The sequence below is a fragment of the Periplaneta americana genome, chromosome 7 (assembly GCF_040183065.1).
Source record: "Periplaneta americana isolate PAMFEO1 chromosome 7, P.americana_PAMFEO1_priV1, whole genome shotgun sequence".
NCBI lineage: Eukaryota > Metazoa > Arthropoda > Insecta > Blattodea > Blattidae > Periplaneta > Periplaneta americana.
In genome coordinates, this window is record NC_091123.1 from 144,973,691 (window position 1) to 145,000,662 (window position 26,972).

Genomic DNA, 26,972 nt, shown 5'->3' on the forward strand with positions numbered 1-26,972 from the left:
ATAAAAGCTTATATAAGCTGCGATCAATAAAATATTAAAATATAAATGTTGTTCTGATTATAATTTATATTTTAATATTTTATTGATGCTAAAGACAAAAAATGGATTACACTACTTTCCAACCCAGATATAATCCCCCAGAGACCAAGGAAAACAGCAGTTGCAGCCTTCAGACTATTGACAAATCATGACTGTCTAGCAAGTCATCTCTACAGAATAGGTATCTCAGCTTCACCCATATGTGTTCTGTGTAACAATCCAGCAGAAATGAATAAAGATCACTTGAAGACCTGTGAAGTATTAAGATCAAAAGAAACTACAGTTCAAAAGTATTGGAAAGCACGACTGCTAATGGCTTCATTGCCAGATGCAACAACAACATATTTTATTCATCGCAGCTTATATAAGCTTTTATCCTATTTTAACTTTTTAATCATTTATGAGTTCATAATTATTTTTAGCAGAGACTCATTGCTTGCTTATTGTTCACATTATATCACATAACACGTATGTACAAACCCCCGTTTTTTATTTTAATTCCAAGGCATAATTTTCTGAAGATGGCTCCTTCGAGCCGAAAACGTTAAACCCAATAAAATGTGACAAATAAGTCCATTATTTGTTATATGATAAGCATAGACGGATCCAGTTCATCCCCAATTCAATGTATTAGCACAGTCTACTATATACAGTCACGAAGCTTGAGTTTTGAGGGTGCTAGAAACAATAGACTGTGACGGTACTATTTTGCATTGCCTGTAATGAGGCGATATTAGTGAGCCTAGTGGTGAGCAACTATCTAATGTTTGCATATTTACTACGTATTGAGCTTCGCGACTGTATATACTAGACTGTGGTATTAGCTCATTGGTTCTCATCATGTCTCTTAAATATACATTAAATGTTAATCCAGAGAATGTCTCAATTATTAAAAAGAATACCCAGATACTCTTCACAATGGACATAACATGCGAAATTAAGAAAAACACGTCTACAGTCTATTACTTTATTATAACACTTAACGAGGTCAAAGGGGAGATCAGGAAATACATAGGGATGTCTACAAGTTTGTGTCTCTTAAATAAAAGTGGAATGTTATTTACACTTCATTACTGGTAACACTGTCATGGCAAACAATAAATAATTATGTACGATACAGAAATGAATCCACAAAGCAATGTGGCCGAGATTCTGAGGGAGATTCCCTTGAGTCTATAATTATGTTATAGGCACACAACACGAAAACTATTACAACCACACTAAGAGTCAGCTGCTGCAGGTCTGACTGTCCCACCAAGGCCTGCAGCAGAGAACTCCCATGTCATCAGTACACGCGGTTACTGTGATGTCTAGAAATAATGGCACTTGCAGCTTTGTCATCAGGGTCAAACTGGTTGCGATACCGATATGCAATCACGGCTGCCACCACCTGCAAAACACAGTGCAACGTTACCAACATGTGGAAGTCTGTAACTGTAATTTCCCTGGAAACAAACAACTGAGTGGTTCAGAGAGAGTAGTTCCTATAATTAAAATGTCCGCACTTCATTACTGAGGAACACACAATGGCAATATTATTAGAATCAAGTGACTAAATTATTATCGTCCTTTTCGTTAGGTTAACATTCGGCTTGTCAAACGTTGAGCGGTCTATCTTTATTATTGCTCACCACCAACAACGGTCAACACAAACAGTGCAAAGTTTAATTGCATCCCTAACTCGGAAATGAAGCGCTGTTGTCACATTTAAGCAACAGAGAAACAAGGGGACTGTAATAGCTTTGTCAAATGCTGAATTGATAGGCATATACAGAGTGTTCCATTTACCTTGTGCACCTATTATAACTTTTTTGTTTGGATAGGTATTGGAATTTTTGTTTTTGAGAGTTATGTTAGAACGAGGGGCTAACATGAGTGTGAAAATTTGGTGCATGTAACTACATTATGGTACGAGATACACGTGACATCATCAATATTTCAAACAGGACTATATATTTTAATCATGTTACATTGATTACACACATTAAGACGAGTTCAAAATGTATCACAATGTCACCTTCCTAATCAATAACAACAACAAAGCGAAACAAAAACGTACTTCCAATGTGATAATGTTATGCTCTGAAAGTCGCAGTAGATGTTCCAAATGGTGACATTCACATTAATACACATTGAAAGGCGTTCCCCGAAAGAACGTATGACTGCCTGGCATGTTGCTGGCTGAATGGACACACAAGCCTGTTGAATGTGTTGCTGCATGTCATCTGGTATTGTCAGAATGTTCTGGTACACACTGTCCTTTAAAGTTCCCCACAGGAAGAAGTCGAGTGGCGACAGGTCCGGAAAACGTGCAGGCCACTATACGTGGATTGTGGCATCGACAGTTGTTGTGGCTTGTTTACATGTTAAGACAGCAAACACACAACACACAACGTGTACGGATGTCAGTCGTCTTTCGTTTTGTGTAAGTTAATGTACAAGATGAATGGGACACTACAACAAATGGCACATTCTGATGGCATTCATTTTGCATTTTGTTGTTATTAACGTATTAAAACAAATTTCAAAGAGTGTGTGATTCCTTACGCCGAGGAACAGAGAACTGCACACTTAAATGCCATCCTGGCTCAGGATCGAACCCTCAACCTTGGCTATACCAATTACGCCAACCAGGCTGATTACACCGAAGTTAACTCAATGAGTGGGATGATAATACTTAGTATGTGAAAACAAGCTATCAGCCTCTGCTAATCAACTCGTTCCTAACAAATTAAGGTTGAATGTTAACACAAGTGAAAAATTAGGTTAGTCAACAAATGTGCACGTTAAAGCTGGAAATGCCAAAGACTAGGACAAAAAAAAAAAAACTCCAATAAAAATCCACTCTATGTAATCTATGTAGGGGGGGGGGGGGGAACCTGTTTATAACATTGAAAGTCCTAAATAATGAATCCTAATTCTTTCTAAGGAGCTAGTAATCTAAACAAGTCAAGTTTTCACTTTCAATACCCGAAATATTAGAAGAACTGGCTAGTTAGATTACTACCCTTGGAATGCAGAACAACAAAAAGGGCTTTGACTTCGAGAAATTTAGAGTTTAAATTTAGATTTATTGCATGTTGTTACCAAACCCAAGCATTGGAAGAATATCTGTGTAAAAAAGAAAAGGGGAGATCTTTATCAAAGTAAAATTCATTAAATCTAATCCATTGCTTCAGTCCTTACATAATATGTCTTGATGATGTTGTTATTCATAACTTTGAAAGATATACCAATTTAAGATTGTGATGAAAATTCAGAATACTTTTGAAACCACCCAAACATTGCTGAAAACAAAGGTTTACGTATAGGGGCATGCAGTAGTGTTGCTGTTAAGGCATAATGCTGCAAGCTGAAAGGTCGCGAGTTCGATTCCCGATGGGGTCATGGATTTTCCCTATTGATCTACCATAATACTTCCAGCTGCACCTCAGCCTCTAATAGAAAAGAGTATCAACCAGGGTAATTTCCTTGGGGGTAAAGGCAGCATGCACATAGGACTGATGTCCCTATTGCCATTAATACTGACTGTCTGTACAAGTGGGAGACTTAACCTCCCACCACCCTGTGGGGATGACACTCACAGAAAAAAGAGAGAAAAAATTAGACAGAAAAAGGAAAGCCAAAAGGTAAGAAACAGAAGAAACAACAATAGACCACTTTTTCCAGTTTCAAAAATAATGATGAGAAACGCAGCAGTTCAGAAAACCGAACTTCTGTTAACTTTTATACAAATTTCTTATTGAATGAATCATGTACAAAAGTCATCTTCAGTGCAGTGTTTTATCATCATTAAAGTAGGGTTGCCATATTTGAAAAGTGAAATCCAGGACACCTTACTTACATCTTTAAAAATGTGCGAAATGTAAAAGGACCAAAAAAAAAGTCATTAACTTACAGTACATGTGTTAGATGGAGTACTAAATATGAAATAATTTAATAGTACATTATGCAACGAGCCTATAATGAAGGTAATTAAGAAGCGGGTATGGATATTTATGAAACGAGCGCAAGCGAGTTTCATAATTTTCATACGAGCTTCTTAATTACCATTATAGGCGAGTTTCATACGACTTTTTATGCTCGACCATATTTCTAACTTGATATTATTAATTTTCTTTGTATCTGATCTTGACCAATGTCCCGTATGTTGTGAGATGTGCGCAGACGCGAAAGTATTGATTTTTTCCGAGGAACAAATGTCCACATTGACCTTGCTAGGCCATAAGAACCTACAGAGATAACATTCAAATTAAATTAGACATTGAAAAACGAGATGACAAATTGAATTTATTTGAATATTATTTACAATTAACGCTAATTATTATAGTAACAGAACATAACCTTCTGTGACAGTATTGGATTTCCAGCCTCCGTGACTTTTCGCTAATTCTCTTTCGATTGCATATCCGAGAATAATCGATACTTGCGGTTTTATAATGGTAGAAAGCTGACCTGTCATTGGCTGAACAGTTGTAACCTGAGTCGTCATTGGCTGAAAGACCTGACCTTTAATGAGTAGGTGTACTTTAATGACATGCATTAAAGGTCTGCTACCAGGTGTATAATTACTACATTTCGGCATGGTCGAGCATAAACTTTTTTAAATAATCGAAGTACCAATACTTTTATTTACTTGTATACAAATTTATCTATTGCATATAATTAACAGAAACTGCAACATTTTTACCTAATAATTTTCCACTGCATCAATATTTTTAAACATTTTCCATTCTTATTTATCCGGAGTAACTGGTAATCTAATAACAAGGCTTACCAACAAGAAATATTAATATTCTTTGACATTGTTTTGAATGTCGTGGGCAGTGGTTCTAAAATTATCAAGAAATTTAGTGGAAGGCAATACTGTTACATAAAACGAACTTCAAATATTAAACTCTGAAGCAAGAAGCAGATGGAAACATGGAGTACGTAATAGTGTCAACAATAACCATACCCAGACTTGAGGAAACAGCTTTGTCCCTGACATACCAATGAAACACATGTTTCATCCAATATGAACTTTTCAATTGTGAACTTACATTAAATTTAATGTTGTATGTATTTGTCTAGTTATTTATTTTTAACCCTTTAGAGCATACCTGCACAAACAGCGCTCAACGAGCGTGCGCGCTCCTTCCGAGCAGGAGAGCCATGTTTACCGCTCGCCGAAACGGAGAGGAAGATACGTCAGAATGACAGACTTGCTAGTAGGTAGAGGAGAGGGAAACGACCACTCAGTTATCTAGTGGAGTGCAGTGTGTAGGCCTATTCTCAGTAACTGTTTCACATTGCTTACCTACTGCTACAGTACAGAATGGAGGAATCTAAAAGACAGAACGTAACATTTAACAATTTACAGCTCGAACTTGTTGATCTTCAATGTGACCTAAGGGCTAAAGATCGTTTGAATAATACTAATAGCCTGATTGAGTTTTACAAGACTAAGCAATAATATCCACGGCTACACAGGCTGGCTATGAAAATAATTGCTATGTTTGGCTCAACATTTATATTTGTGAGCAACTGGTTTCTATAATCAACTTTAATAAAGGCAGACATCGAACATCTGTAACTGATGTTTCATTGCAATCAGTAGGCTACTGTTCCTTTCAGCTGCCAACAGCATAAAACCTCGTTTTGATGTACTGATAAATAAAAATATAACAAAATGATATTGCACATTTAAGTAGCTATACAATTTCTATTATTTCTGTAAAATAAATATTTCTTTATTAATTAATAATAGTCCAAGATAGTTTTGCAAACACTGAACGGGAATTCATTTCATAAACACTCATAATAGTACTTCCTTTTGTGTATATTTTGTATGAGATCACCCCTTCTTCCAGTCCACCCTTATACAGAGCGCAGGTAATATCGGCATTCCGCTCATGAGCTGTGAGCCGGCTCGGAGAGCACAAACCTTGTGCAGGCCTGCTTTAGAGCTTCTGTATAGTTAAACTCAAAAGAATAAAATCGTGTGAAAAGAAAGGAAACGCTAATTTTGACATTTTCTATCTTGTTTGCTGAAAACTGGAACATTTATGCATCCCAAAAATTATTTTTGATACGCCTAACACAGATCTTGATTCTAGTACAGACCCAGAAACAAAATTTGGGCCAGCTGAATTTCCACTTATACAGCAACATACTGAGCATGTGCAGTATGTTATAACTGAAACTTGGAAAATTCAGGCTGCCCAAATTTTGTTTCTGAATCTTTACAAATATGGCAACCCTACATCAGTGGTAAACAGCAGCATCAGTATCACTAACAACAATATAAAGTTGACATTTTAGGCTTGACTGGATGGTACAAAATTTCTCACTCTCATTTTTGTTGACAAAACCGCAGGTAACTGTCAGAGTCATATTCCTAGTAAATCCATTAGAACACAAAAGAATATGAGTATTATATTATTGTCTTAAGAGTCACTGTCGCTGAACCACTCAGAAGCACATACCTCACAGAAGACAGAACATGCACTACAAAGAAGAGATTACCTACACCCCAACCTGGTTGCACTGTGTTAGTTAGAGGAAAGCACTGGGGTTAGCACGAGGATCTTTCTGGTTCCGGTAACGCACAGTCAACCAAACACCCAGAAACTGCAAACAAGAAACAAACCATCACCACAACAAGGTACAAGCATTTAGTATCAGAGCACTGGTCAGCATTATGGTTAAGCTTATTACTTTAGAAAGAAAATAGGCTACTTTTCTAACTTCTACAGTGTCACACTAAGAAAGATATTATCAGTATTGAGCATTCAAGAGAATAAGCTTTCATTTGTCTTCTTCATTCCCGGTACAAATCACATGTGTTTTACCATAAGAAAGTCATTGAAGAATTAAAGGTGTTTTCTGTCCATAACAGAGTAATCATTACTGTGGCTATTTAGCTAGCTGCTGATCATCATTCTAAGTCTCAAGATTTGTTAAATGAGAACGATATAAGAAATGGTGTCCAAACTACAGTGAAACCCCAATAATACACGCCCGTTTGTTACACTATCTCGCATTATATGCTCTTTTCGTCCGGTCCCTTGATATCTCTATATAAAACCATGTAAAATCCACCTCTTAATGTGCTCATCATCCCGTTTAATACACTCTTTCATCTGCTGAAAATTTGAAAATATCGTACTTTAAAGGATACTGAGACAATTTTCTTGAACTTCTACATTTACCGCTAGCGCCCTCATATTCAAGGATTTGTAGAAGTCTTTGTTTGGTGAATAGAATAGAATGGATTATGACCCTTGAGTGCCTGCAAGACTACTGTATTCAGAGCCTGTCCTTCTTGCTGGCAGTTTTTTAATCGCATTGTCAGTGAAGAATTGACGAAGAGGAAGTGGAAGTGGTAGACGTTCCAAATCCTTCTTGCAACGAAGCCCTTGCCGCGGTATCTGTGATTCGTAGATCCGTTAATGTTTCTAGTAGTCAAATTACTGATGTGACTTTCGATTTAAATCGTGTGGAAAATGCAATTTATTCATAATACTGGATCAAGTGCAAGACAGAAAATAATTTTTTACCTTTTTAATAAAGGGGCACTGCATTTGATAAGACAGTGTATTTGTTCTGACATTTTCTGAAAGGAAAGAAAATAAAATAACGTTTTTTATCCTGCATAATTACAGTATTTAATACTAAAATTTCTTCCACAAATGTTTATGCTGATTCATACTTTTGTGTTAAAGTTTAAAAAATCCAAAAATACCCATTCTCGCTAATATGCGATCCCGTTTAATATGGTATTTTTATGCGTTCCCTTGAAGAGCGTCTTACTTTGGTTTCACTGTATCTGTATATTAATAAAAGAGTGAAGTTTCACATCTTAAACTTAGTTTTGATAGGAAAAGTGATGCTGTTGATAAAAATATTAAGTTTTTGAGTATACTAATTAAATCAGTTTAGGCTGGGATAGTCACATCAACATGATTTCTAGCAAGATAGTCCAAGGTATATTCATATTAAGAAGTTCATCAAAAATTGACCACAGAAGTGTTGTTAGCTGTATATTATACAGTACATATATACATAGTCATCTATAGTATGGTATCTCATTATGGAATAATCATAATTCCTCTTTTAATATCTTTAAATTACAAAAGAAAGCCATGAGAATTATCTGTGTCATTGAAACAAAAGAACATTGTAAACCTTTATTTAAAATTTGTTATATGCTCTCTTTTCCATTTGATTCAGAATAACATCGACAACTCTTAGTATGTTGTACAGGACAGCAAAATGATAATTTTTCCAGTAGTGACCTATGTCCGGAAATACATAGTTCGAGTACTGCCTAGCATCAAAGTATTACAATGCTTCAGATATGGGGATGAGTGTATGTTCCAAATTTTGTCAAGAAACCTCCCAAGAGAAACCCAACAAGAACATCACACCTGTATTATATTAAAAGAGGTTCGAATTGTCGACTTCCAACTTGATTATAGTATACACTGGCAGTGCAGAGACTGGCGCACATGGTCTAAGACGTGCGGTTGTGTGCTAAGCATTTCAGTCGCTGCGTGGATTTGTGCAATAAGGTTGTCCTATGATGTTACAGAAGTCTCGTAAACAATACCCTTCAAAGTACCCCAAACAAAATAGTCGAGTTTAAGACGTGGTGATTGTGGTGGCCATGGAACAGGTCACTCTCTACCAATCCATCAATTTGGATATGTGGCGTCCAGGGGGTTTCTCTTGTAAAATGATCAGTTCAGTATCCTGAGTCACATCCTGCACGCTGTCGGTATTTTTCTTTTTAATCAAGTTGGAGTTCAACAATTCGAACCTCTTTTGTAATTTAATGCACGATGTAATGCTCTTGTTGAGTTTATGAAGGTTTCTTGACAAAATGAGGAATGCAAACCCAACACCTCACCCAAAGCACTGTCATAATTTGATACCCCACTGCGTCCAAACTATGTATTTCTGGACATGCGTCCTTTCTTGAAAAATGATCACTTTGTTGTCCTGTACAACATACTAAGAGTTGCCAGTGTTATTTTAATCACTCTGTATATACTGCCGTTTCTATTGTATATTAAATAAAAATGAATAAATTTACATTGAATATGAATTTTCATGAATACAATATGACGAATTGTAATGATGTAAGACTTGAATTATGTAGATATAAGGCAACACAAAATAATTTTGAGTATATGTCTCCCAAGTTTTATAATATGTTACCAAGATCGACTAGAAATTTAAAATATGAATTATTGAAATTGTTATTCAAAGAAAGTTGTGTACATAATATGTATAGTATTAATGATTATTTTAACATGGCAAATACTTTTATATGATTCTGTTTTTATTGACATTACACATATGTATTTATATCAAAGCAATAAAAGTATCTATCAATCTCTAATTATTTCTGTGAAAATTCGATCAAGGGTAACAGGAGTGTTTATAACTAGTGACTGTTAATCCTTTAAGAAAGGACTGTTCTTTACATGTGCAGACAATTGGCCAGAGGGGATAAAATTGCACTAAGAAGTAGAAATAATTCATAGCATTAGAAAACTGTCCTATTGCATGTATTGCTTTATGTAATACAAAATATTACAAAGATTATTGTTACAGTTTATTTGGACTAAATCGCTAGTTTGCACTTTTTATTTTAGACAAACTCGTTAATTTTATTATTTAAAATTATTATATTTCATGTGTACTTTTCCCAGAACACTTCATTCGTAAATATTAAATATGAACAAAATACGACCAATAATTTAGAAGTCGCTGTACACATTATACCCAAAACAAGTTTTTCCACACTAAGGATATCAGAAACGTGCATGTCCATGAAAATCAGGAAACAGATTTTTCAGCACCACATTACTTTTATCTTCGTATTTCCTGTATAAGAAAATTAAAATATTTTAAACATGTAATTTTAAGTAAAAATGAGGCTGGTGTAAAATTTTACTAAACTGAAGCTGTAAAGTAAAAGAGTAGAAGAATGTGTTGTATTCATGCTTTTAATCACACTACACTCAAAGCAATATTAACAGCATGTAATCTTAGCACAGGAAGGAACAACATAAAGTTCGAAACTAAATAACTACAAAACTTACTGCAGATTTTTGCAAAATGATACGGTGAGTAAATATAATCTGTGTGTACGGATCACCCTTGGATTATCACATGACCTACGCAACAAAACTTCACACAATCTTCAAAAAAGAGATATTATAAAGCATTATAATGAATCACTGAACTGAAATAAACTGCAATAAACTTTCACAGAAGAGAAATACAATCAGATAAAAACATGCTAATGTGTAATTACTTAATTTCCTTCCTCGAAAATAAAGTGTCCAATATCTATCTTTAAAATACTAAGCATTTACACATTTCTCTAATAAGAAAATAGACATTTGCTGTACATATTCCTGCGATGAACATTACAAGTTCATTTCATTTAGCTGTGAATCATGGTAGCTGTTGTAACTCTACAGTCGACAGAATACAATTACATTGAATCATTTCGTTTAACTAGTTTTTATAACTCAATCCCATCTTGTGACAAACTCTTTAGGAGTTATGTGTAACAGCTACTTTTAAGTGTTACTTTTATGTAACTGAGACAATTGTAACCACAAAAAAAAGAACCACTTCTATTTCCTGTATCTGTCACAGACAAAAAATCCAAAATTATTATATGTTTCAATAAATTATGTCATTTGTTTAGGTAAGTATGTAAAAACCTAAATTCACAGGAAACTCCATTCATGTATGGATGAAAAGTATTAAGACTTTTGGCCTTGAGGTAAGTCTACAGACTTCTGCAGCTTCTTGAATTTTCAGAGTGTAGTGTTCTCCAAATTTAGTGGGAGAAAAAGTAAACATAGAAACAAACAATTCTGTGAACATGTGGTCGAGATTTCGTAATTTCCTTTTAAGTAGTTATCTGTAGCGAAATGGCATCAAGCTATAATTAAGTGCAGATTTGAGAAACTATTCTCACGCATTCCTATGATCACAGAACCATGAAGGAATATTTATCGAATGATCGCATTTCTCCACAAGGAATTAATTAATTTCAACGACCTCTTATGACGACTTTTGAACTGTAAGTCTAGGATGGCCAGTTATCCAATTCAGACATACCCTTGTGAGGTAAGACTGTACAGATAAGTCTCTGTATATAAGGGATTCTTTAAAGTTGTTAATTTAACAAGTTTTAATTATCATTAGCGATATATAAGTGTTAAAAGCATGTAAATTAAACATGAATAATGATGACATCAGAGGAAATGGGTGTGTCCTGAGTCAACTCAAAGCCTGATCTGTACTCACCTCAGTGAAGCTGAAGAAGAGGCCGATGCCACCGCACAACTTGAAAGCATAGTTGATGGTGTTCTGGAACTTATCCATGCAGTGGGGGCACTTAGAACACTCGGGCGTCCCATTGCAGCACGCGGCCTAGAACCACAAAAATGTTTAGTAGCAAAAATTATAGAATAATTTCAAGGGAAAAATTGTTCCAGGGCCGGGTATCGATCCCGGGACCTCTGGTTGAACGTACCAGCGCTCTTACCAACTGAGCTACCCGGGAACTCCACCCGACACCGTCTCAACTTTTCCCTTTATATTCACACAACTCGCGTGGGCTGATGAAACGCTAGAGACCCACATCGAGTGCACACAATCTCAATGTGACTTAGAATTGTGGTTTTCTGTTAACGTACACAGGACGTATATATTACGCAAATCTAGTCTTTCAGGTAAAGCTCCCTGTAAAGCAGATTTGAATAATTTCAAGGGAAAAATTGTTCTGGGACAGGTATCGATCCCGGGACCTCTGGTTGAACGTACCAGCGCTCTACCAACTGAGCTACCCGGGAACTCCACCCGACACCGTCTCAACTTTTCCCTTTATATCCACACAACTCGCGTGGGCTGACGAAATGCCAGAGACCCACATCGAGTGCACACAAACTCTGTGTGACTTGGAATTGTGGTTTTTTGTTAATGTACACAGTGACATATACATACTAGGTTCAAAAAGTTCCCGGAATTTGCTAGCATCATAGAAACAACGTACCTTAAACACTATTCTACAGCATTCCCTTCAAAATAGTTGCCTTCCGCAACAACACACTTTTGCCAACGCGTGTAGAGTTCCTGGAAGCAGGCCTGGAAGCCATTTTGTGAAACCCGTCTTAGTGCTCTCGTCGCGTTTGCGATAACCTCTTCAGCATTGAATCTCCGTCCTTTCAGATGACTTTTCAGATGGGGAAACAGAAAGTAATCAGGTGGTGAGAGATCAGGAGAGTATGGTGGGTGATCCAAAGCAGTTATGTTGTGCCTGGCAAGAAAATTCTTTACAATAATTGCGCGATGAGCAGGTGCATTGTCATGCATAAGGAACCAGTTGTTTTCTACCCACTTTTCTGGACGTTTCCTTCTCACTGCGTCCCAGAGGCGACGGAGGGTTTCTACATACAATTCTTTCGTTACAGTACGACCTTCTGGAATGAACTCATGGTGCATGAGACCCTGAGAGTCGAAGAAAACTTCCAACATAACTTTGCTTTAAGTGTGCTTAAATGCGACAGGCTCATGTCAGTAGATTTACTGGCATGTGAAAGAACTCCTGCGGGACAAAATTCCGGCACATCCGGCGATGCTGATATAACCTCTGCAGTTGCGAGCGTCGTTAAATAAAACATAACATTTAAAATAACTTTGCCTTTGGAAGTGTCCCTAGGAAATTTTTGCTTCCAAGGAGATGTTTTCGATTTCCACTCAGATGACTGTCGTTTAGGGACTGGGTCGTACAAGTAGCACCAGTTTCATTTTGTTTAAGAAATCACCATCTTCATCAGCCATACTGATCATGTCCCCAGCAAAACACAGAACTTGATGTTTGTACTTTGCTCTGTGGACATAATTACAAAATGCGACGAACAAACAAAACACTATGATAAACAATTGCCTACAACTCAAAACCAATAATTGCCATTATCAGCAAACTTTAAGGAAATGACATCATGAATGTTACCAACAAAACAAATGTATAATATCCCTTGCTATATATTAATACGAAAAATGGTAGTAAAATTCCGGGAACTTTTTGAACCTAGTAGTATATTATGCAAATCTAGTCTTTCAGGTAAAGCTCCCTGTAAAGCAGATTTGAATAATTTCAAGGGAAAAATTGTTCCGGGGCCAGGTATCGATCCCGGGACCTCTGGTTGAACGTACCAGCGGTCTTACCAACTGAGCTACCCGGGAACTCCACCCGACACCGTCTCAACTTTTCCCTTGAAATTATTCAAATCTGCTTTACAGGGAGCTTTACCTGAAAGAGTAGATTTGCATAATATATACGTTACTGTGTACGTTAACAGAAAACCACAATTCTAAGTCACACGGAGATTGTGTGCACTCGATGTGGGTCTCTGGCATTTCGTCAGCCCACGCGAGTTGTGTGGATATAAAGGGAAAAGTTGAGACGGTGTTGGATGGAGTTCCCGCTTAGCTCAGTTGGTAAGAGCACTGGTACATTCAACCAGAGGTCCCGGGATCGATACCCGACCCCGGAACAATTTTTCCCTTGAAATTATTCAAATCTGCTTTACAGGGAGCTTTACCTGAAATACTAGATTAGCAAAAAATATTGTTTTAAACACACTCGTGTCATGTCATGCTTTATACTTTGGACAACCACTGGTAATGCTCCCTCATGCTTGTTACGACTAGCCTTGTTCCCATGCTAGCCTAAGTTGAGTTCACTCATTCTGTAGTTTCCAAGAAACTCTTTTGCACTTATCGAAATTTATCCTACCAAAACTTCAGAGGCCAACATCACCCTCCACCTCCAAATGTTGGCCAACTTGTACAAATATACAGTAATAACTCTTGCCTTTCCCGAAATTTTTTTAGTAGAAACTTCCAGAATATCAGATGCGCTTTGTGTAATATATCGAATATATATGACTGCTCCGGAAGTGCCAACATGAAAATGTTGATAATATGAATTTATCGTAAGCTTGAAAGGCTGTCTTTTTGTCTGCAGTGGAAGTGAGTCATCTGGTCTGCGTGCTCTTCTGGGTTGAGTGATGAGTCGAGTTATTCTGAATCAAAGTTTTTTCATACCATAGTTGGTTCGAAGATCACAAGAATGCCAAAATGAAAATGTAAATTTACTGATGAAATGAAAAGTTTAGTTGTTTTCTAAACAGAGGGAATGATTTTGTGATTTCAAAGGGTATGTACATATTGATGATGCCATGTTTTTTTTATGTTTTTTGTAATCTTCAGAGTTATGTGAAACAAAATGAAATTAATTTTAAGTTCTCCTCTTTGCTATCTCATGAAAAATGGTCGAGATGTTTCAGTGTGGACAACAACACTAAAAATCACTCTTAGTTGTGAAAGTCAGTTCAGTTTTGTTCTTCAGTTCCAGCACACAATGGGAATATTGAGAGAGTGTTTTCTCTCATGCAAGGCCAATGATAAAGGAACGGAATAGAATGACACCAGAATCTGTGAATGGTATTTTAACAATTCAGTACAACTTTAAAAATATAACTTGAGAACAGTTTCATTCACAATAAATTAGTGCCCAGACTTTTTAAAAAAACTGGATGCACTGAAAAATATTCATGGGTGCAGTGAATGACTTTTCATCTGGTTACACTTTGATTTTAAAAGTGCATGGCATAAAAACAAATTTTTATGGGTGTTCTCTTATTTTACATCACACATTACGATAATTCTGCCTTTTCCCCATTTCTACTCAGGAGGGAAACGTGACAAGACAAGAGTAAAAGACTCACCTGGCATTGAAATTCAGGTAATACTGTCACAGACGAGATCGTGGTCGTGATAGTATCATCATGAACATCATGGTCACAGCAGTCAAACATCTGCATCATCTCTTGCTTGATATTGGGGTTCATAGTCTTCCAGCCCTGTGCAAACATACATACATAACTATCTGCACTCAATAATACTGAGTACTCACATAATACAATTCCTACATTTAACCTTACACTCGGGACATTCACAAAACACTGCTGTCTGCACAGATTCTATGTAAGCATCCCGAAGATACGAGAATTGTGTAGTACTGAACATGATTCAGATACCAAAGAGAGGCTTTCATTGCTATAAAACTACTGACACCAAAATTATCAAATTGATATTTTGTGTTCTGTGCATTGAAGAAAGAACATTGCACAAAAAACTTCGAATGTCAATTGAGACAAGTCTCAGAAAACAAAGGCTCTTCTCGCAATAACATCTTGTCATAACCAGTTTCATATAAGTTCATAAAATTTGGCTAGGGTGACCACAAGTCATTTCGCCCCTCCCCTTATAAAGTAACTTTATGAAACTGTGACTGTCATAATGCTCTGGTAATTTGAATGTTGCATTTGTGCAGATTCGCCTTTTTCCCTCCATGAACAAATTACTTGGAAACATAGAACTTTCTACAAAAAAGCTGAAAATAAATGAAAGTAGAAATAAAACTTTTTTCCCCCCAATGCTCTCAGATTGTCTTTCTACATTTCATGGTCGTCTCCCTGACAGTGGCTTACATGTAACCTACTTCTGATATTGTACCTCATCCACTCATCTATTTCTTGGGAATAGGTTTTTGGAGTAGGCTTGAAAAACAGAAAAAATAATTACAGTAAAACCTCGATAAGACGTGCCCGCTTATTACGCTATCCCGTGTAATACGCTTTTTTTGTCCGGTCCCTGCAGATTTCATGTATAACGCCTTTATAAAATACCCCGTTTGTTGCGCTCAAGTCCTGCATAATACACTGATTTTGTGGAATATTTTCGATGTAATTTTCAGCAATCTATTGTAACAGCAATGAAACATCTTGGTCATTGAACTCACTGGTGACATTAACCTGAAAAGTATTGGTATTCGACCCTTTACCTGCACATTTAAACCTTCATACTTCATACCTTAGTATACCCCACCCTCGTATTACGCTCTCTTATTTTACCTGCGCGCTTAAAGCCTACATACAGTTACAATACCTCACCCTCTTGCTAACCCTCTCTCTCAAATAGCATTCCTCACTCGGCCGTAATAAAATTCTAGAAACTTTTGCTGGTCAGTTTGTTGTCCTTTAGTATATATTGAAGTGTCTGTGAATGTCATTACAATGAGTGTTAAACGAAAAGCGCTTTCTGTGTCTGAAAAATTGGAAATCTTACGAAAGTACGATGAGAACAGTACTCTTACTCAGAAACAACTCTCTAATTCATTAGGAATCCCATCATCGATATTAAGAACGATAATAAAAACTCGCGACTCAATCACTACAGCTGCAATGTCGGGAGGATGTAATCGCAGGAAACTGAAGTGTGGTAAACATGAGGACTTGGAGTACGTGCACACGGCAAACAACTATAAATTACTTTTTTCCGAAAGAATTAAGTACAGTACATATTGTAAATGTCTTTGACGTACAGAATTACATAATGCAGTAATACTATATTACCTTTCATGAATCATGTATTTCAATAAAGAAAAATGCTAATATATACTGTATATAAATCAAAATTAGTATACCCGCCTAATATGCGGTCCTGGTTAATACGCAGTTTACACGCGGTCCCTTGAACAGCGTCTTATCGAGGTTTTACTGTATGTTACGAAATAGAAATAAAGCAATGCTACAGGTAGAAGAAAGAACAGACATTGAAACGTCAGCGAAAGCCTATAAATCAGCTGAATCACTATGGAAAGCTTTGAGCCAAATGACGGAAAAAGTACAAATAAGAAAACAGCTTTAGGGATGCAATTGCTCCTAGATCTAGTGGAGAATGAAATTTCACATTTAGTCAACAGTCAGCTAACAGCCCATGCTGACACAATTTATACAGATCAAGTTGTTACAGAAATTAAAAATTTTATTTTAGGGATGGTACCTCAAGACAGCTGGCAGATAAGGAATACTCTTGACATTAATACAATCATATTTACACCACCATGGTCGTTCAGTGTCTCCAGAACAGTTGTGCATGCTCTATGACATACTGACAAAAAATGACACTTTTTTAAATGGCACCCTATATTAAATTTTACGTATATTAAATCTCCATTCAATTTTACATAAAAATAGAAGTCTGACTCAGCATAAATGATGAATACTCTCTTGTAAATGTTACAGTTCTTTCAAATGCTTTGATAATGTAACACAAAATAAATGCGTGTATTCATATGGAGTAGCCATGAAACGAACAAAACAATAACATAACTGTTTCAGAGAATGCTTAAAATTATAACAAATGTTCAAAATGAGAACCATTCACAGCCAAACAAAGTCCCAGTCTATCACGAAAACAGTCCATTGTCTTTCTCGCAGTTTCAGGAGTGAACAGTTCCATCTCATTACTAATCCTTAATTTCAGGTCTTCAATACTGTTCGGTCTATCGTGATACATCCTGGACTTCAAGCAACTCCACAGGAAGAAATCCAATGGGTTGAGGTCAGGTGATCTAGCTGGCCATTCAATGTGTCCTCTTCTTCCAATCCATCTACCAGGGAACTTTTGGTTGAGGAAATCCATTACTTTTTTATCATAATGTGGAGGTGCACCATTTATTTTGTGTTACATTATCAAAGCATTTGAAAGAACCATAACATTTGCAAGAGAGTATTCATCATTTATGCTAAGTCAAACTTCTATTTGTATATAAAATTGAATGAAGATTTCAAATATGTAAAATTTAATATAACTTAGGGTGCCATTTAAAAAAAGTGTTATTTTTTGCCACACCCTGTACACGAATCAATACTTTTGTGAGATCACAGCCATAAGTTTTAGTTAGATATCTCCAACTTTTGTTTTTGGTATTTTTTCATAAAATAAATATATAAAGGGTTATTAGCAATATTCCACACTTAATTAACACACTGTATATGTATTACAAATGTATTGTTTTTCCCCCCTTCTATCTTTGTGACGAAGCCCATCACTGTATGTCTAATGGCTTAATAAATTGAATCTATAGAACAGAAATAATTCTGCTGTCATAATGAATAGACCTTGGTTTAACATTTGTTGTCCTGGAATTACAATTTCTAAGCAGCTTATCTTTCATCACACATTATCAACACTGTACCAGAAGCAAAAATAAACAGTATATTATTTTAATGTACCGAAGTACATATGATATTTCCATGCAGATATTCTGCGTCATCATACGATGAAAGATTAATGGAACGGAGAAAAATTCTCTCCAACATCGGGATTTGAACCCGGGTTTTCAGCTCTACATGCTGATGCTTTATCCACTAAGCCACACTGGATATCCATCCTGGTATCGGACAGAATCGTCTCAGTTTAAGTTCCAACTCTTGGGTTCCCTCTAGTAGCCGCCCTCTGCACTACGTCATAGATGTCTACGAACGTAGGACCGAAGTCCACAAATGTGCTGAGGTGCACTCGTTATGAGTGACTATTTGCCCAATGTCGGAGAGAATTTTTCTCCGTTCCATTACTCTTTCATCGTATGATGACGCAGAATATCTGCATGGAAATATCATATGTACATTGGTACATTAAAATAACATATATATGACATGCGTAAATCACTTCATGATTTAAGACGGCGCTTATTCTGTCGGATTCCGGCCAAATAGTCACTCATAATGAGTGCACCTCAGCACATGTGTGGACTTCGGTCCTATGTTCATAGACATCTATGACGTAGTGCAGAGGGCGGCCACTAGAAGGAACCCAAGAGTTGGAACTTAAACTGAGACGATTCTGTCCGACACCGGGATGGGTATCCGCTGTGGCTTAGTGGATAAAGCATCAGCACGTAGAGCTGAAAACCCGGGTTCAAATCCCGATGTCGGAGAGAATTTTTCTCCGTTCCATTACCCTTTCATCATAAAAATAAACAGGCCTTATCTTAATGTAAATAGGACTTATGAACGTTTCTAATTAACAGAGCTGGAGTAAAATTAATAACAGAACATAAGGTTACCACTGACTCATAAATAGCACTATCATGATCAGCCTTCAGCGAACAGTTCTTGCATGACATTTTATTCTTATCTTTGACAAATATTACAATACGTCACCTGTTCAGCCAGCTGATGCTGCTGCTCAGAGTTGAATGCAAGACAGGCACAGGCCACGCTGAACTGCACCAGGAAGAGCAGGAATAGGATCAACATGTACTGAAATTGTTAAGGAAATAAGCAGACAGCTACAGTTGGGCACACTGATGACACAAAGCTTATTTTGTTTTTTTTTTTCTTCTCTCAAAGCTAACGCAATTAAAAATACTTCCTCCCCCAGGTATAGTGCAGAACACATGGAAATAATGTGTTCGCTGACCACCTCTGTGGTGTTCGCTCTATTGGTAAATAATAACACTACTAGCTTATCAATTTGGAAATGCAGACATGTGAACGATACTATAATAAAAATCCGAACAAACCTGTTTCAATTGGTGTGCTCGTGCCTTAAAAGCTTCAAAAAAATTTATAAAATTTGAGAAAGGGAGAAAGGAAACACCATTGTGTTACGTCAACTTTGGGATTTATTTTACAGCTTTACTACAGAAACTGTTAATAAGGTATATCTGCTGTGATGTCCTCTTGTTCAACAGTAGTAAGTATTTCTCCAATATCATGCACAGAATATTACATAAAATACACCATTTTTTTTTTTGTCCATGGGGCATTTTGGAAGTTTACCACAAATTAAATACACAATGGCTAGGCCTACTACATTTTATTAAATAGAAACGTAGGTAAACTCTCCAAATTTTTTATATATCTCACAAATACTCAATGTGTCCAACTCTGCTGATATGACAGACATCTAGTTTGTAATCCATTTCATCCTACACCATGTCAGTATATCACAATCAGTGTCACAGTCTGGTTGATGAATTGTATACGCTTTAAATGGAATAGTAATCTGTATAGCTCAACTGATGAATTGTTTATGCTTGTAATTTGAAGTAATTTGCTTGATATGTACTATCAATTTTTGTATATCTCAACTGATTGAATTGTTTATGCTTTTAAATTGAATTAACTTAATTGCTATGTATTATATAGTATAGCTCAACTGATGAATAATTGTTTGGGTTTGTAAATTTAATAACCTGATTCGCTATGTACTGTATATTTTTAGTAGAGCCACCAATGCAGCTCAGTCTGCAGACTCGCTGGCCTGCTGATCCAGAGCTGCGCTTGGGCTTGGGTTGGATCCCCCGTTTGGTCTGATTAGTTGGTTTCTTCCGAGGTTTTCCCCACCTGTGGGTCAGATGCTGAGTGGTCTATGGCGAGTCCTTGCCCTCACTTCATTTCATCTCCGTTTAGTCTGATTACATGGTTGGGTTTTTTCGAGGTTTTCCCCAACTATAAGGCAAATGCCAGGTAATCTGTTGGCGAATCCTCGGCCTCATCTCACTACATCTCTCGCCAAAAAATCGTAATCTTGTAAAATTTTGACCTGTTCCACATCTTAAAGCTTCATTGCTAATGTAAGATCTATGGTACAAAATAAATCAAATAAGAAAAATGAGACCCAGTGCTCATCACATGCGTCACAGTGGCTGTTTAAAGGATACGAAGAACAGCAGCACCTGGTGGTGCTTGATGGCACCGATGAGTCCAAGGATAGAGATGAGGATCAGAAACACACCACAAGCGAGGATCCCACCCACGATTGGCAGGTCCGTCACCTTTGCGGAGGCCTGGCCATATACTGCAACTCCAATCAGGATGAAAGCAACGAGCTGAAACAAGAGCAAAACTTCAAGCAACCTGAAACTTATTACAAAACTTAAGTGCCGACTTCGGGGGCCAAATCACTTTCTACCCTCTCAGCTTAAACAACTAGGGGCATCGCCACCCTCAATAAAATTAATAGAGGAACCTGGCGCCTCCAAATAATTTGAAGAGAGATTCGTAGTAAAAAAAATATAATTAATTTGTCTGAAAGATGAACTAGGATATAAGCCAAAAGCGGCTACTTCATATCCATAGAGATAGTGAGCTACTGCAATGGGCTTGTTAGTGACGCAACTCACAATACCCCCTTCCCTTTCTTTCCTCCTGCATTCGAGATCGATGAGTTCCCATACATGATGCAAGGGTGACTCCATTCCTTGTCTGTGATCCACATTTCACAAATATATCAGGTACTGCGATCGAACAGTAAGTCATATTCATAAGGCCAAGTATTACCAAGCAGAAATAATATGTAATTAACAGTTAACAGTGTATAAGGCTGTATTTTTTCCTAATATCAGTTAAATTTGTTACGAAATTTAAAAGTAACTGTTATCAACATTCAGTTTCAATGGTCGTGTCTTGTAATGATCATAATCGCAGGTGATGCTTATTAAGTCATCAGTGATTACAATGCAAGTATTGAAATTGATAAATTTTTAATAAAGAAAACTGTCCAAAATAAAACTGCAATGAATGAGAACAGAATGATAAATTGGCTTGTTGCAGCAGTAATAGCTCATGTTCACTATAGCTGCAAGAATCAACAAAGGGTAAGCAAAGCAGTGAAAAGGGAAAAAATAGTGAATAAGGGTCATAGTTTTTAGTCATCTTAGGTTAGGCAATTTTCATGAGTAGGCCCTATATGAAAAATAGCAATTTAAAGTTTTCTCGGATTTTTGTGCAGAGCCCTGCCCTACTTTCTCCCCCAAATATTTCAAAGAAGTCGGTGCCTACGTTACAAAACAAGGTTTACATAAAACACCACTTCGTTTACAAAAGAATGGAGTTTACTCATATGTTCTTCTTCTTCTTCTTCTTCTTCTTCTATTAAGCCTGGTGGCCTGTTACGGTCTCACTCCATCGTTTCAGCGGACAGCCCAAAGATCTTGTTTCTAATGGCTGGTAATTTAGTGCTTGGCATGGCATCTTTGTTCTAGGGATCCTGAGTATATGAGATTTTCATTTTTGTCAGTAATTTCGAATTTTCTCTAAAATTGGGTCAATATTTAATTCTTTCAAAATATCCAAATTTTTCTTGTCTAATCTAGTTCTTCTTAAAAACTTCATTTCATTGGCAGTGATTCGGTGTTCATCACATTTACGTATGGTCCAAGCTTCACTTCCATATATGAAAACAGGTCTCGCCAATATTTTAATTCTTGTGTTTTTGGACAAGAAAACATTTGAAAATGTTATTAATGGTATTCATTGCATAGTTGAAGTAATTCAGTTTTGTAGAAATATCTTTTTCTTGTTCATAGCTCAAATGATAACACAAAAATTTAAAACATGAGACCTGTTGTACAGGTTTATTATAAACGCAAATTTTGCTGCGGAGATGACGTTTTCCAATGAATCCCATTACTTTACTCTTGTTAATTGAAATTTCCATCTCGTATTCCTCAGAAATGAATTGTAATTGGAAAACAATGTTGGAGGCCATCTTATTATTTATTATTATTATATTATAATTATTTCATTATTAAAGCAGTTATTATTTAAATATGAAAAACATTTTGTTCTGCCATCATTACCAGCATCTCTTTCAAGCTCTGTACTTAATTTAGAACAAAATGTTCTGGGTTTAAGTAAATGTCCTCTTTAATTCTTCAGTATTAGAAGAGCAACAAACGAAACTTCAAGTGCACAATGAATATGAGGTGTAACACCATCCTGCATGAAGGTAAGTTTTTAAATGCATATGAATGGCTCTGTATTTTTCTGATATCACATAATCTCCCAATATTATAAAGTGAAGTGTCAGTTCCAGTGCTTCATTAGTTCACTAAACTCCATCCATTCATTCCAAGTTGTGTAAGTTGTTTTGCTAGTGTTTGTAAAGCAAAGTTGACCTAAATCATTTTGTCGGCCTTGGAATTCACCGTACTGTTGAGGAGTTCTAATGCAGTTGTCTCGCAATGCATATTCCCTATTGGAATTCTTACTTATACATCGCATTGTATAGATTTTGGTTTACAAGAACGTTTTTGATCTGCCAAGGAACTATGGGTGAAGCCACAGTATTTCTGTTCTGAAGAGACCAAACATAAAATGAGCGAAAGACAATTGTGTAATATATCATTTTTAAAGTGTGAAATCTGTATTACTTAGATCCATGGGTACTTTTGCAAAAATGTACAGAATTTTGAAAAGGAGCTTGAAAATGTTTGTTTACGTATGGGACAAAGTTTAAAAAGACTTAAATTTTAAATAATATATTTGAAATATTTCTACCTATGCTTTCAAAGACATGTACTTAAAACTCTTTCATACCATATATTGACAAGATTTATCCAATTTAAAAGTTAGTGGTATTCTGTTAAAAATGAAGATGGTGTCCCATACATAACAAATTAATCGACATTTTTAAACTTTGTACCTTGTTATCAATATAGAAAAATGTTTCGCATTTATTTTTTAAAGTATGGTGTTTTATTGTAACTGAAAATATATTAATATAAAAAATGTGGGGTATGAAATAGGCATTAAATTAGATTTTAAAATCTGTTACTAATGGGACTGTTTCCTTAAGATATGAAGGACATTTCATTTTAGGGAAACATATTTTCTGTAAAATTTGACAATTTATCAGGTCGTCAGGTTGCCAGGTTATGGAGAAAGAGCCATCCCCCTAATATAGCTTTGGTATACATTATAGCAATATATAATTAGTAGCCCATGCATAAAAAATTTACTAATTAAAGATAAGTTTCACTATTTATACGATTTTAGTAGGCCTGCTTGAACGAATGTGATTTTGATCATTATAATAATTTAACTTGTGAAGGAAGTTTTTGTTTCACTTGTTTGATTAGCTATTTTTTTATTCACAAATATTGGTTACATTGCCTACTGTAATTTTGAGGTTGGAAGTAAATCCCGAAAAGACAAAATATATGATTATGTCTCGTGACAAGAATATTGTACGAAATGGAAATATAAAAATTGGAAATTTATCCTTTGAAGAAGTGGAAAAATTCAAATACCTGGGAGCGACAGTAACAAATATAAATGATACTCGGGAGGAAATTAAACACAGAATCAATATGGGAAATGCCTGTTATTATTCGGTTGAGAAGCTTTTATCATCCAGTCTGCTTTCAAAAAATCTGAAAGTTAGAATTTATAAAACAGTTATATTACCGGTTGTTCTTTATGGTTGTGAAACTTGGACTCTCACTTTGAGAGAGGAACATAGGTTAAGGGTGTTTGAGAATAAGGTGCTTAGGAAAATATTTGGGGCTAAGAGGGATGAAGTTACAGGAGAATGGAGAAAGTTACACAACACAGAACTGCACGCATTGTATTCTTCACCTGACTTAATTAGGAACATTAAATCCAGACGTTTCAGATGGGCAGGGCATGTAGCACGTATGGGCGAATCCAGAAATACATATAGAGTGTTAGTTGGGAGGCCAGAGGGAAAAAGACCTTTGGGGAGGCCGAGACGTAGATGGGAGGATAATATTAAAACGGATTTGACGGAGGTGGGATATGATGATAGAGACTGGATTGGTCTTGCTCAGGATAGGGACCTATGGCAGGCTTATGTGAGGGCGGCAATGAACCTCTGGGTTCCTTAAAAGCCAGTAAGTAAGTAGTGGAAAAATTCAAATATCTTGGAGCAACAGTAACAAATAAAAATTACATTCGGGAGGAAATTAAACACAGAATAAATATGGAAAATGCCTGTTATTATTCAGTTGAGAAGCTTTTGTCATCTAGTCTGCTGTCAAGAGATCTGAAAGTTAGAATTTATAAAACAGTTAGCCTATATTACCAGATGTTCTGTATGTTTGTGAAACTTCGACTCTCACTTTGAGAGAGGAACAGAAATTAAGGGTGTTTGTTGCATTAAGTTACTGGAGGATGGGCGCAGCATGTATTATGTTGCAGGACTTTTGGGAACTACACCTTTCACGATTTCCAGAACTGTACGATGGTAGAGGGAAACTGGAACCTACCCAAGGAGACCAGGATGAGGCTCGGGAAAAGTTAGGGATGATCAGTTCCTACTGCTACAGTTTCTCTGTGACTACTATGTCACAATCAGTGAAGCTCAAAATCGATTCCAGCAAGTTTGAAGGGTCAAAATAAGCGAGTCTGAAAAAGGTTGGAAGAAGCCAATATTCTCTCCAAAAGAACTGCGATGGGTCCGAAACTCACCTGACAGGTCGACTGCATTATGTAAGAGAATATTGTGGCTGACAATGCAACAGTGGTAGGTAGCAAGTATTCTTTACTGATGATGCGATTTTTGTCTCCAGTCGCGAAATGGCAGAGAAAAAGTGTGGAGGACTCGGGAGAGGTATTTTCTTGAAAGTTTTCGTCCAGGACCATATTCCAAGACAGTTTTGTGACTGTGTGGATGGGAATAAACCTGAGACAAGGACGGAAGTCCTCTTCATGGAACATGGGACCGTTACGCTGCTCATTGATATATTCAGGAAATCCTTCAGAAGCATGTTGTGCCTTTTATTCCATTTATTGGTGATGGTTTCGTGCTAACAACGACAGTGCATGGCCACATGTGGCCCGATGTACGCAATAGTGCCTGGATTATGTGGAAACTCATATCATGGCATGGTTTACTCAAAGCCCAGCTTTGGATTCCATCAGGCATCTGTTTAACTAACTGGGAAGAAGGATCCGCCAGCATCATCCAGACCAGACCAGACAGCCTACAGAATCTGAGGGAGACCATTTAAGAATGGGAGCTGATTCCTCAGGAGGGAAATGCAGCATTAATAATGATCATTTTGAGCTTTCGGCTAAACTAGTACTGAGGTAGTTGCCTTCGTACTCCGCTTATACATCTTACATACACGAATCTGTGACAATCAACATGTGACGTTTTATTCAACTAGCTGCGGCTAAATTATACCTAAAATTAATACTTATCAAAATATGTCGACTCAAAATTGACTGAAGTACCGTAGCCCTAAGCGAAATGTTGAAACAAAAATAAACGACCGCTTAATGATTGGCATGATTCTTAACGTTGTACTTTACTCGGAAAGTATTTTCCTCACTAAAATGAATCATACTTGTGTAAATAATGCGATTATACCTATGTGTGCATTATGATAGGGCTCAATGTAAGTATAAATCTATATTCCGTGTCTTCTCCTTGTATAAACCGATAATTACACATTTCCAAAAGTTACGCCCCCTCATTGCATACACATTCAGGCTGCACGCATACACAAAATCATATAATTCTCATCACATTCCTTGACCTTCTGTCAAGTTCACTATTTAACATTATTTTATATGTAAAGTAAAATGAATACATACAATATATAAGATGTTCAATGCTGTGAGAGCATTTTTGGAACACGTAAATCCTCCGCACATGGCAAACACATAAAATATTACTTAATACACAAAGTAAACTAAATACAACGATCAATGCCCACACGAAGAGATATACGCGAATTGTCTGCAATGGCCACTTTCAGTACTACCAACATTTTTCTCCGATTTTCGACATGCGCACCATGTTTTTTCCTTTTTCCTACACAAGTTTAATGATTATTTTTTCGTAAAAATGACAAAATTTGAACTTATCTAGTGTTGTAGTTGGCATGATTAATTTTTATAGAGCTCAACGATTTAGGTTTTCACAATTTGTTCAAGGTCTGCCATCTAGTGTCACGTACACAAAATACAAATCAATCGTTTGTTATTCAGCCGGTAATACAACTTACTACTTTGTGCAGTATTTGGTTCAATGAACGAAAATGATTGGGTTTATCGGTTTACGCAATTTTGGGGTTGGGATTTAAGTATTATAGCATTGCAATGAAATTCTTTTCTTCACAGCACACTTCAAAGGTTTATTATTATCAGAGAGACTTTGTATTGCCATCTTCGTTTCAGAGTAGACCACATAATATATGAATTTGCGGTATCAGGGTGCAATGTCACAATTCCACGTGCATTCTACAT

The 26,972-nt window shown here is 36.4% G+C and overlaps 1 protein-coding gene across 4 annotated transcripts; it reads right to left on the reverse strand.

Moving 5' to 3' along the window:
• Nucleotides 1–992: 992 nt before the first annotated feature.
• Nucleotides 993–26,672, reverse strand: Tsp97E (Tetraspanin 97E). 4 transcript variants are annotated; one of them, XM_069831437.1, is made up of 7 exons: nucleotides 26,319–26,672; nucleotides 20,636–20,803; nucleotides 19,131–19,229; nucleotides 14,847–14,981; nucleotides 11,359–11,484; nucleotides 6,559–6,651; nucleotides 993–1,429 (listed from the first exon to the last, which is right to left on the reverse strand). In XM_069831437.1, the coding sequence occupies exons 1-6, from the start codon at nucleotides 26,376–26,378 to the stop codon at nucleotides 6,577–6,579; spliced, it is 663 nt and encodes a 220-aa protein (XP_069687538.1). In that variant the 5' UTR covers nucleotides 26,379–26,672; the 3' UTR covers nucleotides 993–1,429; nucleotides 6,559–6,576. The 4 variants fall into 4 exon arrangements, with proteins under 4 accessions (XP_069687538.1, XP_069687536.1, XP_069687537.1 ...); XM_069831435.1 differs by having other exon boundaries at nucleotides 6,551–6,651; XM_069831436.1 differs by having other exon boundaries at nucleotides 6,547–6,651.
• Between the last annotated feature and the right edge of the window lie 300 nt (nucleotides 26,673–26,972).

Excerpts from the sequence above, each read along its gene's own strand:
- Tsp97E (XM_069831434.1), bottom strand. The coding sequence starts at position 26,378 with ATGTGCGGAGGATTTACGTGTTCCAAAAATGCTCTCACAGCATTGAAC. Across the intron at positions 19,230-20,635 it reads ACCAGGTGCTGCTGTTCTTC|TACATGTTGATCCTATTCCT; the intron begins GTATCCTTTAAA and ends TAACAATTTCAG. Across the intron at positions 14,982-19,130 it reads AGCATCAGCTGGCTGAACAG|GGCTGGAAGACTATGAACCC; the intron begins GTGACGTATTGT and ends ATGTTTGCACAG.